This window comes from Lacerta agilis, chromosome 8 (assembly GCF_009819535.1).
Source record: "Lacerta agilis isolate rLacAgi1 chromosome 8, rLacAgi1.pri, whole genome shotgun sequence".
Taxonomy (NCBI): domain Eukaryota; kingdom Metazoa; phylum Chordata; class Lepidosauria; order Squamata; family Lacertidae; genus Lacerta; species Lacerta agilis.
In genome coordinates this window covers 76,357,610-76,376,981 of record NC_046319.1, presented here as the reverse complement: position 1 = coordinate 76,376,981, position 19,372 = coordinate 76,357,610, and the positions used below count along the sequence as shown (strand labels likewise).

Genomic DNA, 19,372 nt, shown 5'->3' with positions numbered 1-19,372 from the left:
AGTTGCCTGCCCCCTGTCCTCTCCACACCTGTCCCCTTCCCCTTCCTCTAACCAGGGAACCGCTTTTTCTTCCTCTTTTTATCTTACTTTCCTAGTGAATGGGAGGAGAATCGGCAGCAAAGCGGGGATGACACGCTGGCAGCTGTTAGAGCCCCGCCAGGCACAGGGCACTATTAATAGAGATATACATATGAATGAGATCTCACCTCGTTCCCAGTGCAAACGAGAAGGCAAAGGGCAGGGAGAAGGCAAGGATTCCGCTCCTTTGGCCACCTCCATTCAACTCAGTCGAAAAAGCCTGCACAGACGAGGGTGGCCAGAGGCAATAAAGGGCCAGGGCTGCCCCGGCAGATGCGCAGGAGAGGCAGTTCCTGAAGCCCTGTGGTGTTCTGCTCCCACGCCAATCCCGCCCCCCAGAGCTGCAGGGACCCTCTTTCTCTCTGCCCCCCTCTCGTGAATGCTTTGGTGATTTCATAGAATCCTAGAATCCTAGAGTTGAAAGAGACCACAAGGGCCATCCAGTCCAACCCCCTGCCAAGCAGGAAACACCATCAAAGCATTCCTGACAGATGGCTGTCAAGCCTCTGCTTAAAGACCTCCAAAGAAGGAGACTCCACCACACTCCTTGGTAGCAAATTCCACTGCCGAACAGCTCTCACTGTCAGGAAGTTCTTCCTAATGTTTAGGTGGAATCTTCTTTCTTGTAGTTTGAATCCATTGCCCCGTGTCCGCTTCTCTGGAGCAGCAGAAAACAACCTTTCACCCTCCTCTATATGACATCCTTTTATATATTTGAACATGGCTATCATATCACCCCTTAACCTTCACTTCTCCAGCCTAAACATACCCAGCTCCCTAAGCCGTTCCTCATAAGGCATCGTTTCCAGGCCTTTGACCATTTTGGTTGCCCTCTTCTGGACACGTTCCAGCTTGTCAGTATCCTTCTTGAACTGTGGTGCCCAGAACTGGACACAGTATTCCAGGTGAGGTCTTCCAGGTGATTTGCTTAGGGAACACTGACTCGCAAGGACTCTCTTGTGACCTTACCTAAGGTTACTCCTGCCAGCAATGTCCTGATCACCGGAGAGAGCAGGCGAGAGAAAAGAACAGCTGGAAGAGATCTAGAGGAGAGGACTAAGGCTGTCAGCTGAGCGAGGGGGGCAGATAAGGCAAAGAAACAACTGGTCAGATTTTTTTTTCCCCTTCCAAAACCTGCAAACAGATTCCCTGCTCCAGGTTGGGATTAAAGTGGAGGGGGTGGGAGGGCAGAAGGCTGGGAAAGATGCTCTGTTATATATAACCAACTCAGAGGGAAGGACACTTTTTCAGTGCTATGGAGGCAAAGATCCTGGAGGCATTCCTCAGCATCTTCAGGTAGAGTCTCCCTGCCTGAAACCCTGGCGTCCGTGCTGGCAATGCTGAGCGGAGATGCCCTGACTCTGTGTCTCCACAGCGGAGAGGGAGTTTCAGGAGCAAAGGGCAAACATGGGTTGTGCCTGAGAGCCACCCCCAATTTCAACGCCCTGCCCCACCTCGGGCAGACGGAAACATCCAGCTCTCCACTCTAGTAAGCTCCGTCTCCCCCCCCCCTCTCTTTCTCTTTTTTTGCCTGAACTCCTTTGCTCATCTGGTTGGGACACCAAAGAGGCTTAGATGGGGTTTAGGCTCTCTAAGTGCACCGCAGGGGGCAGAGGGGGTCTGGGTGGAGGGGCTGCGCGAGAGCCGCTTAGGGGATGGGGACAACGGGGGGCCGGCGGTAGGAGGGACGGGGATTAGCAAACGAAGAGAAGGAGACCGGTTCCGGTTCCGTCTTTCTCCTTGCTCTTTGGGAAGCAGGTGGGGGAGTCAGGAAATGCAACATCCGTCCTTCCCATAGCCTGTGGGGCAGGGAGGGACTCTGGTTCTCCCCGATCGCCTCGCAGGCCTCTTTTGGGCCTTCGCTCAGGCTAAGCCAGATGGTGCCCAGTTAACCCCCTTTCTCCGCTTTAGACCTATTAGAGAGCAGATTAAGGGATGAGAGGCTGATGCAGCCGACCGGGCTGGGAGGGGGTCTGTGTACATGTACGGGGAAGGAGAGTGGGGGAGCCTCGCTTTGCTCTGCGTCTTGGGCCCAGGCAGTCAGAGGACAGACCCCCCCCCCCGCCACGCCGCTGCCGTCCACAGCATGATGGCCTTGGGAAAGATGTGCCAGAGTAAGAAGGAACAGAGGTTGGAGAGGTGCCCACAGTAACAGGGATGGAGGCAGGAATTGGCAGTGGCTAGGACAGCCCGACCTGCAGAAATCAAGCCAGTGCAAATTCATTTCTCGTGGCGAGACAGCGGAGGGAAACTTGCATCCACTTTGCTTCCACGTCCCCGACTGCTTTCGAAAGCCCGGAAGAAGGTCAATTGAAAAACAAACAAAACTGTGCCCCCCCCCGCCACAACAAGCCGCGGCTGGGACAGAATGGTGATCTGGTCTTCTCCCCATACCCTTGGGATTTATGGAGCGTGCACAGACATCAACCTGACCCATCCATCTTCCCAACACCGTCGCCACCGATTCCCCCAGCACCAACAGAGAGGCTGCCAGGAAAAAAACAATGAAGAAAATGGGGTTCTTTTTATTGCATACCTTATCTTTTTATATAAAATGACATTTGCTCGTTCACTATTTACATCACGGCAGACGAGAGAGAGAGAGAGAGTCGGTCGTGCGTGCGTGAGGGGAAAGCCCCCTCGCCCCTCTCTTTGTCTTTCTCTTGTTGCTTCCTTTAAAAAATACACGCACGCAAGCAACGTCTCCCCCCCCCCCGGCAAAGCCTACCCCCACCCACCGCCGATTCATGCGTTTTCATCACCTGTCCGTAAAAAGGAGTCGTAGGCACAAGTTTCCACAAACCGCACCGTTTTTGCTTGCACCATTAGTTAAGTGTAGAGAAGAGAAAATACTCGACGGGAGCCGGCGCATAGAGGAGGAAGGAGAAGCAAGCCTCTTCCTCCATTTCCCTCCCCCTTGCTCCTGCCCCATGGCTCCTGAGGGGCTGGGTTTCCCTAATCAGCCCTTAAAGCGAACTTGAGGCCCCGTCCTCTGAAAGCGAGGAGGGTGTTTTGTTTGTGAAAGCACCCACTGAATATTGCATGGTTAACCTGGGAGGTATTGTGGTCAGCTCAGCAGATGGCGTTTCTCCTTGCTTGCGTTGGCGACGCCAGACCCGCCGAGGCCCCGATCCCCGCCCCAACCAAACAGGATCGGGAGCGCTCAGACGTAGGCGGACTCGCTCGACTGCGTCCGTCCGAGCGTAGGCACTTGGGCCAGCGAGGAGAGGTCCTTCTTTCGCACCTCGCAGATGGATTTCCGCCTGGCCTGCACCCCTCGGATGGCGGTCTTGATCTTGCGCCAGCCGAGGTGGTTGAGCTCGGCCAGGTTGAGGAGGACGCAGATCCCGCTCACGGCGAACATGAAGACGAGGAAGACGGTCTTCTCCGTGGGCCGCGACACGTAGCACTCCACCTCCTTGACGCACGGGTAGCGGTCGCACTCAAAAATGGCCGGCACGTTGAAGCCGTACAAGAAGTACTGTCCTGCCAGGAAGCCAATCTCCAAGGCATTGCGGAAAACCACCTAAAGCAGCGGGGTAGAAAGGGTCAGGGGTTGGCAGAGAGCGGCCTCTACCTCCAGGTGCCACTGAACTACAATTCCCATCATCCCTGGCTGCCCTGGCAGAGGCTGATGGGGACTGGAGGCCCAGCAACATCCAGGGAGCCACAGGTTTCCTTTCCTCTATAGGCCCTTTGGCGATTATCCTCACACTCGTTTTTTTGTTTTTGTTTTTTGTAAATAATGACTCGGTGGCTGATATTTGCTGGGTGCAAATCAGCAGGCTGAGAGAGGTTTGCAGGGGGGGGAGTCGAAGCGGACAGGGTAAGGAACCTCCAAACTTTCCCTGTGGTATCTGTGCTGCGGATCTTAGCTTTCGCTCCCTGCCTCCTCCAGGTCCTCTTGGGAGAGATAGGCCTTTGGAGCTATATGTCCTGAGAGCCAAGGAGCAACCATGGCCCCCTTGGATCTTCAGCTTGGTAGTTAGCTAGAACTGGAGAACCCTTCCCTACCCAAACGTGCACTTCTTGAGTTTTCCATACCAAGTGTCTCTCTTTGCGAGAGCGACAAGGCAAGGCTGCTCCCCCAGCCGTGTGCTAACTTTGCATCATCTATCAGCAATATTGTTCCTCAATTGCTACCAGGGTCCCATTGTTTGGCTTTTTACTCTCTCTCTTTTTTTTCTTTTTCTTTTTTTCCTTTTTGCACTCACCTGCTGCCTCATGTTTGGTGGAGGGTGTTAGCTCCTTTGTTCAAACTACAGTCAATAAAGAGTGAGAGACAGGACGAGGGAGGGAGAAAAAGCAAGTTGGGTGGCTGCGAGCTGGAAGGGAAGTGACGCAGAAGCCGACACCAGAGAGCAGATCTTCCCACGCTGCTGCCCCCCAAAAATTCGGGAAAACCCTAGTCTGAAGAGGATTAAGCCCAACAGCTCCATGCAAGGGGGAGCATTCAAGGGCACACCTCGACCCCAATGAAACTTAGGAGGCCTGAACCGCATACAGGTGTCACCAGGTGGAATCGGTACGCCTAGGGTCCCAGGCTCGGTTGTGAACCTGCTGGATGATGGGAGTTGTAGCCCAACAGCAACTGGAGATCTGAGTTTGAGAAACAGAGCCCTAGAGGGCACTGAGCAGGGTTGGAGGCCCAGTGCCCTAAAATGGAAAAAGATTCCCTTTTAAGCCCAGCAGCAGTATTTGGAATATTGAATAGACCAGCAGCTTCAGCTGGAGCTGACCATGGTCCTGCAGCTTTCCCGTTTTCTGCTTCTAACTTTGACTTGGTCTTCTCTGCTGCCTGCTTTCAATAGATCTGCCTGGCTGTGTGCAGTGGGGGGGAGACACCTTTCCACACACACCTGCCCCAAATCCAGAGGACGCCCGACCCAGATCCAGCCCCAAATCAATGTGGGGCGGGGCTAATGTTTACTTTTAAAAACCAGAGTTTCTCAAACTTGGGGTGTCCTCCTGTTTTCGAACTACAATTCCCATCATCCTTGACCTCTGGTCCTGCTAGCTAGGGATTGTGGGAATTGTAGACTGAAAACAGCGGGAGACCCAAGTTTGGGAAACTCTGGTTTTTTTTTTAAACCCCAATTTAAAAGACAGGAGGGGGCGCTGCGTCACCTTCCTTGTTCCCAGCAGGGACGCTAAATGACAACCCCAGTTTGAAAAGCTGGTATCGCCGCATCAAGTTCATCGGTTTTGTTGAGTTGGTTAATCAGACTAAATCGTTTCAATTGGATTCTGAATAAATGAGACAACTGACCATTGCCGTTTTGAATTTCATTGCATTGTTGTCTTCCTTAGCGAGTTGTGCAAACCGCTGTCACGAATGGTGTTTTTTTATAGGGCATGGGAGCTGAGGTTATTGAACCAAGCGGGTGGCAGGTCCCTCCCCCACAAAAAAGCTTGAGAACCACTGCACTGGTACGTTCCCTGCCGGGCACCCCACCCTCTGGCAGCCCAACCCACAAAGATTTAAGGCTGCTTCCACCCAGCCGGGCTGCACCCTGGCCAAATCAGCCTGAATCACGCAGTGTGAGTGCCTGCTCTTAGCCCTATCCTTGCTGCTAACCAGACCCCACCCCACCCCACCCCAGAGAATCCGAACTGGTCATCGACAGGCCCCACCAGAGCCGGACAGCATGGGAGCTGTGTGGGGCACCGGAAAGACACATGGAAGAAGTGTCTTGTGGCTCTCGGGAGATGGTTGGATTTCTCCAGGTGGTGCTGCCACAGCCTGAAGCCTCAGCACCACTCCTGCCCTGCCTGCTGCCAACGCGGCCTCTCTTCTACGCTCACTCTCGCCCTGTGCGTCTATAAATAAAACAGATGGTCACCGTGTTGCCGCCAGACCCTCCTGCCCTTTTCTCTTGCGTAGGCTGCTGGGAAGGAAGATCAGGACGACGCTTAGAGTCAGGGCTGCACATTCCCTGCACTTGGGAAAAGGATCTGCATTCTGCAACCCGAATGCTAAAGTTGCCCTCTCTTCTTGTTCCTTTTGCATAAGGCTTATATATTTATTTCTGCTTTTTCCAAGGAAGGGGGAAACCCCTTTGTCCCCCAATCCCCGGCTCACCCTTGGACAATTAGAAATCCTGCTCGTCACACCCAGCCAGATGGGCGGGGTATAAATATTACAATTATTAAATTACTATTATCTTCCGCCTAAAATTGGAGCCAGGCAGTTTGCCCATATGCCTCAAAGCCTGTCTTCTCGTAGAATTGTAGAGCTGCTAGGAAGGACCCCCGCCCAGGGTCATCTAGTCCCACCCCCTGCAGTGCAGGAATCGCAGCTAAATAATCCTCAATGGATGGCCACCAACCTCTGTTTAGAAACCTACGCGAAGCTGAGTCCGCCACCTTCCGAGGGCGCACGTTCCACTGTCAAACGGCTCTAACCGTCGGACAGTTCTACCAACAGGAAGTACTTCTTCATGTGGAGCATAGTTAAACTGTGGAACTCACTGCCACTAGAGGCAGCGATGGCCGACAGCCCGGCTGGCTCCAAACGAGGACCAGACAAATTAATGGAGGAGAGGGCTACCAGTGGCCACCAGTTCTGCCCTCACAGCCAGAAGCAGCAATGTCTCTGAACAGCTGGGGACCACCGGAGGGGAGAGCTGCTGTTGCATGTGGCTGGCCAGTGCAAGAACAGGACGCTGGACCAAATGGGCCACAGGCTCCTCCGATGTCGTTCTGTCTGCCAGAATGTTCCAGTCATTGCCAAGCTGGTGGGGTCCCTTGAACTACAATGCCCACGAGCCCCCATCAGCATGGTGTTCCTCCAACGAGGGTGCCAGGTTGGTGAAGGCTGCGCTACAGCCACGCAACACCTGGCCGGGAGTGGGGGGAATGAATGCACCTCAAAGCAGCGATCGTAGAATCATCAGGTTGGAAGGGGCCCTCAAGATCATCCAGTCCAACCCCCTGCAACGCTTTCCCTTATGGGGATCGAACTTACGACCTTGGGGTTATCAGCACCATGCTCTAACCAACTGAGCTACCCTGGTGGGTCGTGCCCAATGGATGACATCTAGAGCCAGCCTCAGGCAAAGGACAAGGCGGTGCCCCCTCCAGGCCTATGCACACCTTGACAGGTGAATATTGTTTTAACGCTGACGTTGGGGGGCCTTCTCTGCCATTGCACTAGACTGGCACAGAGGGCATGGGGTAGGCTCACACGGCACACACAATTCTCCCTGCCATCTAAGGGGACAGACCAGGCACCCCCAAACTCGGCCCTCCAGATGTGTTGTTTTTTTTACTACAATTCCCATCATCCCTGACCACTGGTCCTGTTAGCTAGGGATGATGGGAGTTGTATTCCCAAAACATCTGGAGAGCTGCGTTTGGGGGTGCCTGGGATAGACGGCTGGGGCGCATTTTGCCGGATTGTGCGAGGCCATGCTGAAACGAGCCAGAATAGCGTTGGCCTCACTTGCCGCCGCACCACACAACGGGCTCCTCCCTGCGAACCTCTTGGCCTTTTCGCGAGCTGTTGAGCTAGTCCCCGCCCCCCCTTCTTAGGGAGGGGTTGGGCGTGCAGCAAGCAAAGGGGGGCGCCCTCTAGCGGTGCCCCGACTGACCTGGATGATGTAGAAGCGGGAGATGCCCTCCTGTCGCTTGACCTTGGAGCTCTTGGGGGGCCGCATGGGGGCGCTGGGGATCTCCTTCACCTCCAGGCAGTCGGGTTCCTCCTTGGAGGAGCCGTCCGGGTTCTGCACCAGGATGCCGTTAACGTTCTTCACCTTCCTGCCGTCCTTCTCCAGCAGCGGGTAGAGGAAGGAGTACCGTCGGTCCCTCTGCTTGGCCGACTGGTGCACCGAGTAAGTGATGAAGCAGAGGCTGGGCGTGCAGACCAGGATGATCTGGAACACCCAGTAGCGGATGTGCGAGATGGGGAAGGCCTTGTCGTAGCAGGCCTGGTTGCACCCGGGCTGCAGGGTGTTGCACATGAACATCGTCTGCTCGTCCTCGTAAACCGTCTCTCCCACGATGGCCACAATCAGGATGCGGAAGATCACCACCACTGTCAGCAGGATCCTGGCGGGACGGCAGGAGAGGAGAGCAGAGGGAGGGATTAAGGGAGACTGGGAATGGCCACTGTGACCATATAACACAGGTCCTAATTTGTCCTGTGTTTCCATGGTTAGCACAACACCAATTACATGCCCTCTTAAACAACCCAACAATAAAATCAACAGCAACTAGACCCCTGACAACCTTCGAAAACCTCATCCTAATGACAAAGGGACACGGCAAAGGAATAGTATCCGCAATATACAAAATACTACTAAAGAATCCCACAAACCCCCTAGACACAATCAAAAGACAATGGGAGGACGACATAGGATACGAAATCAACCCCACCCAATGGACCAGAATGTGGTCCAAACCCCCCTTTAAATCCCTAACACAGGTCCTAAAATATCGACGCCACTCCCAGTTTCCGAGCACAATTCAAAGTGTTGGTGCTGACCTTTAAAGCCCTAAACGGCCTCAAAGGCCCAGTGCACCTGAAGGAGCGTCTCCACCCACATCGTTCAGCCTGGACACCGAAGTCCAGCGCCGAGGGCCTTTTGGCAGTTCCCTCGCTGCGAGAAGTGAAGCTACAGTGAACCAGGCAGAGGGCCTTCTCGGTAGTGGCGCCCGCCCTGTGGAATGTCCTCCCGTCAGATGTCAAGGAAATAAACAACTATCTGACTTTTCTGTGTGTGTCTTCTGACACACAAAATGTTGAAGGAGAGCCTCTGGGATTGTAGCTGCATAAGTGCCACACATCTCGAGAACATGGCACACACACACACCCAATACAGTCATACCTTGGATCCCGAACGCCTTGCAAGTCAAACATTTTGGCTCCTGAATGCCGCAAACCCAGAAGTAAGTGTTCCAGTTTGCGAATGTTCTTTCGAACCTGAACGTTTGGCGGGGCTTCTGATTGGCTGCAGGAGGTTCCTGCAGCCAATCAGAAGCCACGCTTTGGTTAGCGAACGTTTTGGAAGTCGAACGGACTTCCAGAACGGATTCTGTTTCACTTCCGAGGTACCACTGGATAGATAGATAGATACAGATAGATAGATAGATAGATAGATAGATAGATAGATAGATAGTGGGAGCTATGGTTTAACCCTCACAGGACTATAATTCCCAGCACCCTTTAACAAACTACATTTCCCAGGAGTCTTTGGGGAAAGTCTTAAATTTATGGAGCCAGGGAGTTGGGGGCTTCCTCGGAGCACATCTTGGGAAACAGCTGAGATGCTGGATGAAAGCAGAAGTGCTTCCAAGAGCCCCAATCCACTGCAAGTTAAGAGGAATCACCAGTGTGGTGTAGTGATTAAGAGTGATAGACTTGTAATCTGGTGAATTGGGTTCGCTTCCCCGCTCCTCCACATGCAGCTGCTGGGTGACCTTGGGCTAGTCACACTTCTCTGAAGTCTCTCAGCCCCACTCACCTCACAGAGTGTTTGTTGTGGGGGAGGAAGGGAAAGGAGATTGTTAGCCGCTTTGAGACTCCTTAGGGTAGTGATAAAGCGGGATATCAGATCCAAACTCTTCTTCTTCTTCCTCTGCAAATGAATTCAGATTTCATTGCACGGGCAGAGAAAACTGAAAGCAACATTGAGGTTGCAGTCTGATACCCATTTATCTGAGAGCCAGTGGGGCTTAACTTTTGAGTGGACTGCATTGTCAGGTATGCACGCAGTCGAGACAGTTTGAGAGAGTATATACCCAGGAGAGCTTCAAGGGCACGAGGGAGACGTGGGTTTCTGCAGCGACGCAAAATCTAGCAAGTGAGTCAATTTGCGCACTTCAGAGGAGGGGAGGAGGGGGGAAACAGAAGTTGCTTTTCGCCAACTCCGCAGTTCCCTTCGGAGCTGCAATATCGAGGAGGGGGAGAAGGGGGGGGTGAAATTAAACCTAAGGACAGGACACCGAGTTTTGCCAATAGCACTGGTAAGGAAGATGAATGAGAAAACACCAGCATTTGGCACAAAGAATGATCGGAAAGCAAAACGCAGAGAGGAAGATTACATTCCGAGAGGGTAGGAAGATGGATCGGAGACTATTTGGGCAGCCCAGGTAACTGGATTTTGTGGCTCGCCAGCAGGCAGGAGGCAGGAACAGAGTGATGCTCACAGTTCAGATCGTAAGAATAGTAGAATTGGAAGGGATAGCAGGGTGCTTTCCAGTTTCCTGGCCCACAAGGCAAGAGGGAAAACTACAGATAAATTAATACGTTATCAACACGAAAGAGTGCTGTGCAAAGCATATGAACGGAGGTCCCTGCCCCAAGGAGCTTGCAATTTAGAATGCAACACAGGATGGTTCCCCCACCCCCCGAAAGGAGATTCTGACTAAACATCAGGAAAAAACTTTCTGACAGTAAGAGCTGTGGAACGGTCTCCCTCAGGAGGTTTGTACTCTCCTTCCTTGGAGGTTTTTTTTTTTAAGCAGAGGCTGGATGGCCACCTGCCATGGATGCTTTAGCTGAGATTCCTTCATTGCAGAGGGTTGGACTAGATGACTCTTGGGGTCCCTTTCAACTCTACAGTTCTATGATTCACAGGTCCGTACCCTTTTCCAAAGGGATCTTGCAGTTCCGCTGCTAGGCAAAGCTAAGTTGCTGCAACATTGGAATCAGGGTGAAGGTGCAGTTCCGTCCACTGAAAAGTTTGCCTTCTCCCATTTACAAAAACAATATAAAATACACAAATAAAATGTGACAACACAGATTTCACCCATTCATTCAAACATTTGTCCTACTGGGTTTCAGGGTGATGTACAATCCATCTGTATCGTCGTTTGGTGAGAGACCAGCTGCTTTGGATGCAGAAGGTCCCAGGTTCATTCTCCAGATAGGAGAAGACTCTGGCCTGAAAGCCTGGAGAGCAACTGCCAGTCAGTGTAGACAGTATTGAAGTAGATGGGCCCAGTGGCCTGACTCAGTCTAAGGCAGCTTTCAATGTTCCTATGTCATGCAGTGAAGCACAAATAATTAAAAACAAGACTAAGCCTTGGACCATTTTAAATGCCTGGGCAAACTGTGCAATGCAGGCACCAGGCAAGCCTCTTTTGGGAGGCCTCTGTATCATCCCATTCAGCTGCATTCACAAGAACAGCACTGTTCCTGCCTGATATTTACATCTGAGAAAGGGTTCTGCCCCAGAAGCTATTTCCTGTGCCAGCGTGCCTCTGAGCACATGCAAAGTGTCTCTGTCTCAAGACTGGGTAGTTCTACCAATTCCTGTCCATTCACCAAAACCAGCAGTGTGACTTACAGGCAGGATCGAGGCCCTGTGTCTCTCCCTCTCTTCTTTCAGAAATGGTGCACACCTGCTTCTAAAATTTAAGCCTTGGGTAATTTGTGTCTCCTCTAAGAATGGGGAGGGGAGATCTTCATAGGAATGGAAATGGCAGGGGGCGCACAAATGTTGAGACGCAAGGCTGGCAAGGTGCAAACACATCTTGGCAGGGTGCATTTAAGGACACAGAATTCCGTGCCTGTTTCCCTTTTCCAGCTATCTACTCCTATTTCTAGTTTTCATTTCGCACTGGGAATTTGTTGTGTGGGCTGGCTCCTGCGCATGCATCTGGGTCTTGGCTCTTGTGTGCTAACAATCTGAAGTTTTATTTGAAAGGCCTCTTGGTCTGAACTGAGGAAGGAAAGTGGGGGGGGGACTCAGTTTGGGACACACCCAGCCACATCTTTGGGAGGGGGGTGTCATTTAGCCTTCTCAGCTTGCTTGTCTTATAAAGGCAAAGTCTAGCAGGAGTAGCAGTTTGCTAAAATGGAAGAAATACTTAGGTTTATGGTAAAATGTGTTGATTTTTATATTTTTGAAGTTGGAATCAGAAGGAACAATGGCAACAGCTTTACTAAGTTAAATGAAGAAAGGATATAAGAAGTTAAGATTTGGAATATGATATTTCATTTGATAAGAACAAGTTGTATGACTTAAGATATGTCGGTTATAATTGTAAGACTAAGATTAGATGTAAGAAAAAAGATTTTACAATGTTACAAAGTTACTAAAGAAGATTAGAAATGAACGCATAAGAGAGGACGTGAGGAAGTCCCAGGCCTAGGATTTTAAAGAAGAGAAGGATTGTTAAATAATTGTGTTTTTTGTTGGTGTGTTTTTGTGTAGTGTGTGTAGTGTGTGTTTTTGTATTTTGTTTAATTTGATTTTGAAAAACCCAATAAATTCTTATTAAAAAAAAATAGCAGTTTGCTAAAATGCCCCCCTACACACACGGGGGGGGGGGGGGAGGAGAGAGAGAGAGAATGTGTTTGATGGGCCAGGGTTCCCACAGATAACCATTATATTATTTATTAGTTTACCCCACAAACACACAGAACTACAGTTCCCAGGAATATGGGAGGGAAGCATATTGTACCGGTATATTGTTTTTTTTCCACCAACCTGGCGCCCTCCAGATGTTTTGGACTACAACTCCCATCAACCCCAGCCGGTACCAGAAGCTGTAGTCCAAAATACCTGGGTGGTACCAGGTCCACGAGGGCAGCTAAAATTGTCAAAAAGCAAACCTTGGTCAAGCCCTGCTCACATTTGGTTAGCACATGGTGCCGATAGTGCCAAGGTCACAGGTTCGATCCCCGTAAGGGACAGCTGCATATTCCTGCATTGCAGGGTGTTGGGCGATGATCCTTCAGGGTCCCTTTCCGACTCTGTGATGCTATGATTCATCACTCACAACAAAAAATATTTGCAAAGAAGCTGCTGAGCGACGACGTGCTAAAAAAGTTCAAATGGATTTGTTTGAGAGTTAAGGTTTTCTTTCCTGCTAGTGTTGAGTGAGCTCAGCAAAGCTAGAAAGGCCACTGTTGCAAACGGAGGCTCACTACACTCGTCTTGTGTTAATTTGGGCTTTGCACAGAAAGGTCACAGGCAGGACCTCTCATATTTAGTGACCTTTTGACCCTGCCATTGACATTTCTTCCCCTTCTACTCCGTATAGGTATTGTAGATCACTTTTTTTTAGAAATATGGGTTTGCAGTCACCACTTCAAGATGGGAAGAGGCTGGGCAATGCAGGCTGTTAGGAGGAAGGCTTCATTCCACAGGGAAAAAGCAGAAGATGTGAAGGGACGAAAAGTGGCAGGACATCAAATATTGGGGTGTGTGAGGAATGAAGAGAGCCTGCAGGAGGGCAAAAGGGGGACAAGAAAATTTAAAGCCCAAAGACACCAAAATCAGAAGTTTAAACTGTATAGGCGATTGAAGGGACTTTCTCTAGGACATCCCAGTGGCCTCTTCTGCATCATCTTGGGTTGGTTGCCCTTGGAGACGGGATGCTGAGATGGATGGACCACTTGTCTGAGCCAGTCTCCTGGGTGCTGAAGAACGGACGTGTTGCCCTTTCTTCTTTCACCTCCCTGCTTATGCTTCATCTCAGCACCAAGCTGTCCAAGCCCTCCCCACCCCACCCCCACACCTCCTAATTCCCATTAATTACATCCTCCACCCGCCCACAGAGTCCCCACTCCCCACCTGCCTGGCTCTCTCTTCCCCACCTCTCATTATTTCTTTCTTTCTATTGCATTTATATCCCCCACATTTTCCTCCAAGGAGCTCAGGGTGGCCTCCATCCTCTTTAATCCCCACAACAACCCTGTGAACTGAAGAAGTGTGCATGCACACAAAAGCTCATACCAAGAACAATTTTAGTTGGTCTCTAAGGTGCTACTGGAAGGAATTTTTTATTTTATTTTATTTTATTTTGTCTATGGCAGACCAGCACAGCTACTTACCTGTACCAGTGAGGTAGGTTAAGCTGAGAGGCAGTGACTGGCCCCCAAGGTCATGCCCAGCGAGCTTTGTGCGAGTGAGGATTCAAACCCTGGTCTCCCAGGTCCAAGTCCAGCACTCTAGCCATGACACTACGCTGGCTCTCACTGTGTAGCCTTTGCTCGCTGTAGCCTTTGCTTACAAAGACACTTGAGTGGGCTGAGCTTCTGTCCATGCTGCCCTCCCCAAACCATGGGCTGCCTCTCTTGTGAGATGCTCCCCATGCTATTAGTTCTGGTGCCACTGCCACCCCCAATAAGAAGGGAGACAAAGGATGATGGAGAGAGGGTCAAATAAGACAACAGTGGAGGGAAGTGGTTAGATTAGGGAGAGACAGTGGCTTCATGAGGCCACCCCAAATATCCCTTAAAGCAGAGGTGGGCAACCTTTGGCCCTCCAGCCCCAGCTAGCAGGGGTGACCGGGGTGGGGCGGGGTGTGTAGTCCTGCAGGATCTGGCAGGCCCCTGGAGTTATTGAAAGGAGGCGATTATCAGCCTGCCCAGAAACCTGTTGTGTCTCTATTCTTTCACACACGCTTTATTTCCATTTTTCCTGTTTTTTGGCCAGTCCCCATTTACAGAGCCTGTGTATTGTTTGGTTTCTCAAGAGATAAACCTGTCTGAGGGTTAGCCCTCTGACGGAGCATCCTAGATGTGGCTGGGAAGCGGGTTCGTTGCAGCTGCTTCGCTGCGGGTCGCAAACACTCTGCACATGCCCATTTACCTTTTGCTCGCCTTTCTGTCCATCCCCACATACACCTCTGTGGGTCTATAGTTCCAGCCACACCTGCCTCTCCCACCCCTCTCTTTCTGCTGCATCTCCCGCTGCTGTGGAAACTTACACACTGCAGTCTCCTTGGAGCAGGGACCTGTCTGGGCACCCTGTAAAATACCCACAGGTGTGATGCTCCGTCGCATTATGTCTCGGGCAATGCCATGTCTCGGGTCCAACCGCCCTTGGTTCAAGTTGGAAGAGCCCACCTGCCCATAATTTTCCTCCCTGGCTGGAAGGGATAAGGCTTCCGGATTTGGCAAACCCCATTCCCATTTGTAGGAACTTCCTCTCTTCTGCTCCCCCATTGCAGACCGCCAAGCACTAGAGAAAGCCAGGCTGCCAAGCTGATATCTTTTACCCTGATGTGCGCGCCTGCCCCTTAAGAGTTACTCCACCAGTCAGGATAAGATATAAGGACTTATTAGAAAGAAAAACACCTTTATGGATTTCACCGTTGGAGGCTAAGGCACATAAAAGGTTAAATATGGAAGCCGAGTGGCTGAAATACAGAGATGTTTTGATAGAGGTAGAAGATAAATATATGTTGAAGTCATATGCACAATTGAAAGAGAAATTAAATGACTGGTTACAATACCATCAGATTAATGAAGTATTTAAAAAGGATATGGAAAAATGCAGGTTTTTCATTTGAAAAGTCACGTTTGGAAACAGAGTCGCTTGATACAAAAACAAAAAAATTGTCTAAAATGTATAATTTGCTGCTGGAGTGGCATATGAAAGATGAGCAAGTGAAGTCAGTTATGATTGATTAGGCAAAAGATGTGGGTCATAATATTAGGATGAAGGACTGGGAAAGATTGTGGAAAAAACTGTATGAAATTTGCTGCGTGTAATGTTTTGAAAGAGAACATGCTAAAAATGATGTATAGGTGGCATTTAACACCTGTGAAATTGGCAAAAATGCATTACGCAGCGGATAATAATTGTTGGAAATGTAAAGAAATGTAAAGAAAAAGAAGGCACCTTTTTCCACATGTGGTGGACATGCCCCAAGATAAAAGACTTCTGGGGGGAAATTTACAATGAACTGGAAAAAAATGTTTAAAAACACTTTTACTAAAAAGCCAGAAGCCTTTTTGCTTGGAATTGTAGGAGATGAGATGCCAATGAAGGATGGTCCATTCTTTTTGTATGCCACAACAGCAGCCAGATTATTAACAGCCAAGTACTGGAAAACGCAAGATATTCCTACGATAAATGAATCGCAAATGAAAATGCTTGAATATATGGAACTCACAGAGATGACTGGAAGGACCCGCGACCAGAAAGAGGAGAAAGTAGAATAAGATTGGAAGAAATTTAAAGAGTATTTGAAGAAATGTTGCAACATATAGAATACCCTTATGGAAGTACAGTTAGGTTATCGGTAACTTATATAGTTTGATGTTTTGCAAAGTATTGATTTTATTATTATTTGCAATTTAAATGTCTAGAAAAAGAACCTGCAACAGGAAAGAAATGCACAATGAAGCTCAGTGGAGGGGTTTGGGGGAAGTCACCATACAATGGAAAATTTCAATGTAATGATTTGTGAAATGTATGTGTTTTGTTTGTATGTCTTGTTCTTCTTTTTGATGTTCTGTTGTTCCCTTATAAAAAAAATATATGTAATAAAAATTATTAAATTAAAAAAAAGAGTTACTCCACCAGCCCTTCTGAACTCTGCAAGCCACTCTGGTAACAATTTTAACAATCGTCCCTGGGGGCTGGCTGGGTGATTTTGCTTTAGATCGTATCTTTGGCATAAGCTTTCCAATACAGAGGGGTGCAGAAGGAAAGAATGTCTGCACCTCTGTAAAAGGGCTGTAGATCAAGGGTTGGACGCCTGTTTGGCATGCAGAAGGTCGTAGGTTCAATCCCCCCGGCATCTCCGTGCATGCGTGAAACCCTGGAGAGCAGCTGCCAAAGTGTGCAGGCAATATTGAACTAGATGGACATAGCTCTTTCTGGCATTAATACACACATGGCCCACCCTGTATCTGAGAGAAGCAACTATTAAGTCTGGGGGAAAGGACCGCGCGCTGGAAGAGAAAGGGACCCGGCGGCGAGGAAGCGCAGAGAGCCTCCTTCCGGCTCCGGCAAGCCGCACCAGCTCTCCGGGTTCTCCTTGCAGAAGAGGGAACCTGACGCGGCGCTTCTACCCTCCGCGTAAAAACGCACCAGCCGGACTCCCGCCAAGCCAAGGACTCCTGAAAGGGTCTTCCCAGACCAGATCCCTTCCTCGGAGAGAACGACCCGGGGACGGCAGGCCCAGTTGGGCACCCAGGGAGGCGAAGCAGCAGCAGCTGTGGCCGACGGCGCCAGTTCAACCCCTGCCGCTTCTGTATTTGCCCCGAGGTCCCTACAATGGCCAGCCGCCCTGTCGGACATGCCCCCCCCCCCGCACCTTGGCTGCCCACCCGAGACCCTCTCTCTGGGACTCAGGCGTCCGGGCTCCCACCCCTAACCGAGCCACCTTCCCAACTTTACGCGCGGGGCAGATCCTGCCGGGTCGTCCGTTCTTCCCTTCGCCCCTGCCCAGCGCTCGCTCGCTCTCCTTGCCCCGTCGGTCTCGCCAAGCGGCTAGTCCTGTTGGCGGCTCGCCCTCTCTCTCTCACCTGCCTATCATGGTGGAATGCTGTTGCACCGCAGCCTCCAGCAGCCTTTCCAAAATGGTCCACTCTCCCATCGCTCCGGGCTGCACGGGTCTCCCCGCATCCGAAGGCTCCGCCGAGGGATGGTCGCCGCCGCCGCCGCCGCTGCCGCCCGCCTAGTCCGCCGAGTCCTGCCCGCGATCGCCCTGTTCACAGCCGGCCCGCCGCCGTCGCCATCAGCTGCGCGCAGCGGCGCCCCGCCTGGCGCAGGAGGAGCGGGCTGCGGGGGCATCCGGAGCAGCAGGGCGACGAGGAGGACGCGGAGAGCAAGAGGAGGAAGAGGCCGCCGTCGCCACCGTCTCCCCCGGTGCCCTGCTGCTGCTCATGCTGCCACCGGGAACCGGGGACCGGGGGAGCCTCTCTCTCTCCGCGGCGCGCCGCGCTCGGCTCAGTCTCCTGGCGCCACCTGGGCGCGCGTGTCAAGGGCGGAGAGGCGGATTAAGCGCCAGGCGGGCGCGCGGGAGGGAGGCAAGCAGGGACGAGGGCGCGCGGAGGGGAGGGAGGGAGGGGTGGTCGGCGGTGCGCGCCCCACCACCACCACCACCAGGGAGGAGGAAGAAACTGCCCACCGCTAGGGCTGCGCAAGCAGCAAGTCCCTGGTGAGGTCGTAGCAGGAAGAGGAAGATGACTCTGTGGGGAGGCGACGTCTCGATCTTGCTGCGCCGCAACGGCCGGTGGGGGCGGACAGCCCCGGCTCCTGGAAGACCACGCCGGACGGGGGCGCGCGCTGGGGTGGCCCGGCGCCAAACTGCCGCTCCAGGGGGTCCGGGGAAGGGCGAGGTGGTTAGTGGGGGGGGGGGTCCCGTGCAGGCTGCTGTGGCGGGACCTCGTGGGTGGAGGGCGATTTGCAGAGGGGGTAGCGGGAGGTGGCTCCTCCGGCTGCAGCCTGGGCTCCCCAGCCGGGGTAACTCACGGAGCAAGAGAACTGTGAATATTGCGAATTGAATCCAGTAAGTTGGGATGGCTCTCTCTCACGAGCTGCATATTCGCGCGCGCAGGCGATAGGGTAACCGCATCCAATTTACGCGTTGGTTACGCACGGTGTGATTTCGAATTCCTCACTGTTGTTCCTACTGCTATTGCAACTCCATGGCCGTCCAAGGCCCGTGCAGGGGGGCGGGGAGGGGGGCAACTGCTCCCACGAATGAACCACGGCTGTATTTTTGTGGGTTGCAACCCGCCCTGGGGTCCCAGCGTGAAGGGCAGGTAATAAAGTGGAAGCATGACCAGCCTCAATTTTTTAAAAAAGAGATAAAGTTTGCCGTAGCGGAGAAGATGCGAGGCGAAAGGGCCAGGCGCTAGAAACTCCCTCCGCTCCGCCCAACTTTAAATATTTTACTTCGCGCATCCTCACAAAGCCTATTTCTGCGGGTGTGCACTACACTATTATGATTAGTGTAGGAATGTTGTGGCGTGCAGGCAATGGCACGAGCTGCGATCGCTGCGCGCGCGCGCGCCCACACACACGTGCACGCACACCTTGCAGTGTTTCCGCTGCATCCATTGCTGCAGTCTCTTAACACACACAAACACACGGAGAGAGATAGACGGACAGCTCACAGGGTTCTTCTTGCCGGGTGGTTAAGGAAGCGCCCCCACCCCACCGGCCAGATGACGGGGAGTTGCAGGATTTCTGCACCGGGGGAGGGAGGTGGCGGAAGCGCGCGCGCGCGCGCGCGCACACACACACACACACACACACGTGTTGCAGTATTGAGAGGGCGAGAGAATTGCGGTGTGTCCGAGACACTGCTGTTGCAAGGTCTCCCTCCACCCCACCTCCCCCCACTCCACTCTGTCCACACAGACACCAGGGATTTCGCTTTTGGCCACTCCATGAAACCAGCGTCCCCGCGGCTCCAGGACTCGATCCTGTCCCGATCGCGGTGGTGCAGCGTGGCTTAATTACAGGAGAGGAGAAAGTGGATTCTGCAGCCACAGTTTTCTCTGTCTCTGTGAGTGTGTGCAACAAGAAACCCCACCTCTTCTTCTGCCCATTGTGCCAGCGTCCCTCCTCTGCGGCTACTCATTCTCCTTACCATT

At 52.0% G+C, this 19,372-nt stretch overlaps 1 protein-coding gene across 1 annotated transcript; it reads right to left on the bottom strand.

The window, feature by feature from the left end:
* Nucleotides 1–2,950: 2,950 nt before the first annotated feature.
* LOC117051762 (gap junction delta-2 protein-like) lies at nt 2,951–17,684 on the bottom strand. Its single transcript, XM_033158413.1, has 3 exons — nt 17,294–17,684; nt 7,671–8,127; nt 2,951–3,604 (listed from the first exon to the last, which is right to left on the bottom strand). The coding sequence occupies exons 1-3, from the start codon at nt 17,362–17,364 to the stop codon at nt 3,242–3,244; spliced, it is 891 nt and encodes a 296-aa protein (XP_033014304.1). The 5' UTR covers nt 17,365–17,684; the 3' UTR covers nt 2,951–3,241.
* Between the last annotated feature and the right edge of the window lie 1,688 nt (nt 17,685–19,372).

Excerpts from the sequence above, each read along its gene's own strand:
- LOC117051762 (XM_033158413.1), bottom strand. The coding sequence starts at position 17,364 with ATGGGAGAGTGGACCATTTTGGAAAGGCTGCTGGAGGCTGCGGTGCAA. Across the intron at positions 8,128-17,293 it reads CATTCCACCATGATAGGCAG|GATCCTGCTGACAGTGGTGG; the intron begins GTGAGAGAGAGA and ends CCGTCCCGCCAG. Across the intron at positions 3,605-7,670 it reads CCCGCTTCTACATCATCCAG|GTGGTTTTCCGCAATGCCTT; the intron begins GTCAGTCGGGGC and ends CCGCTGCTTTAG.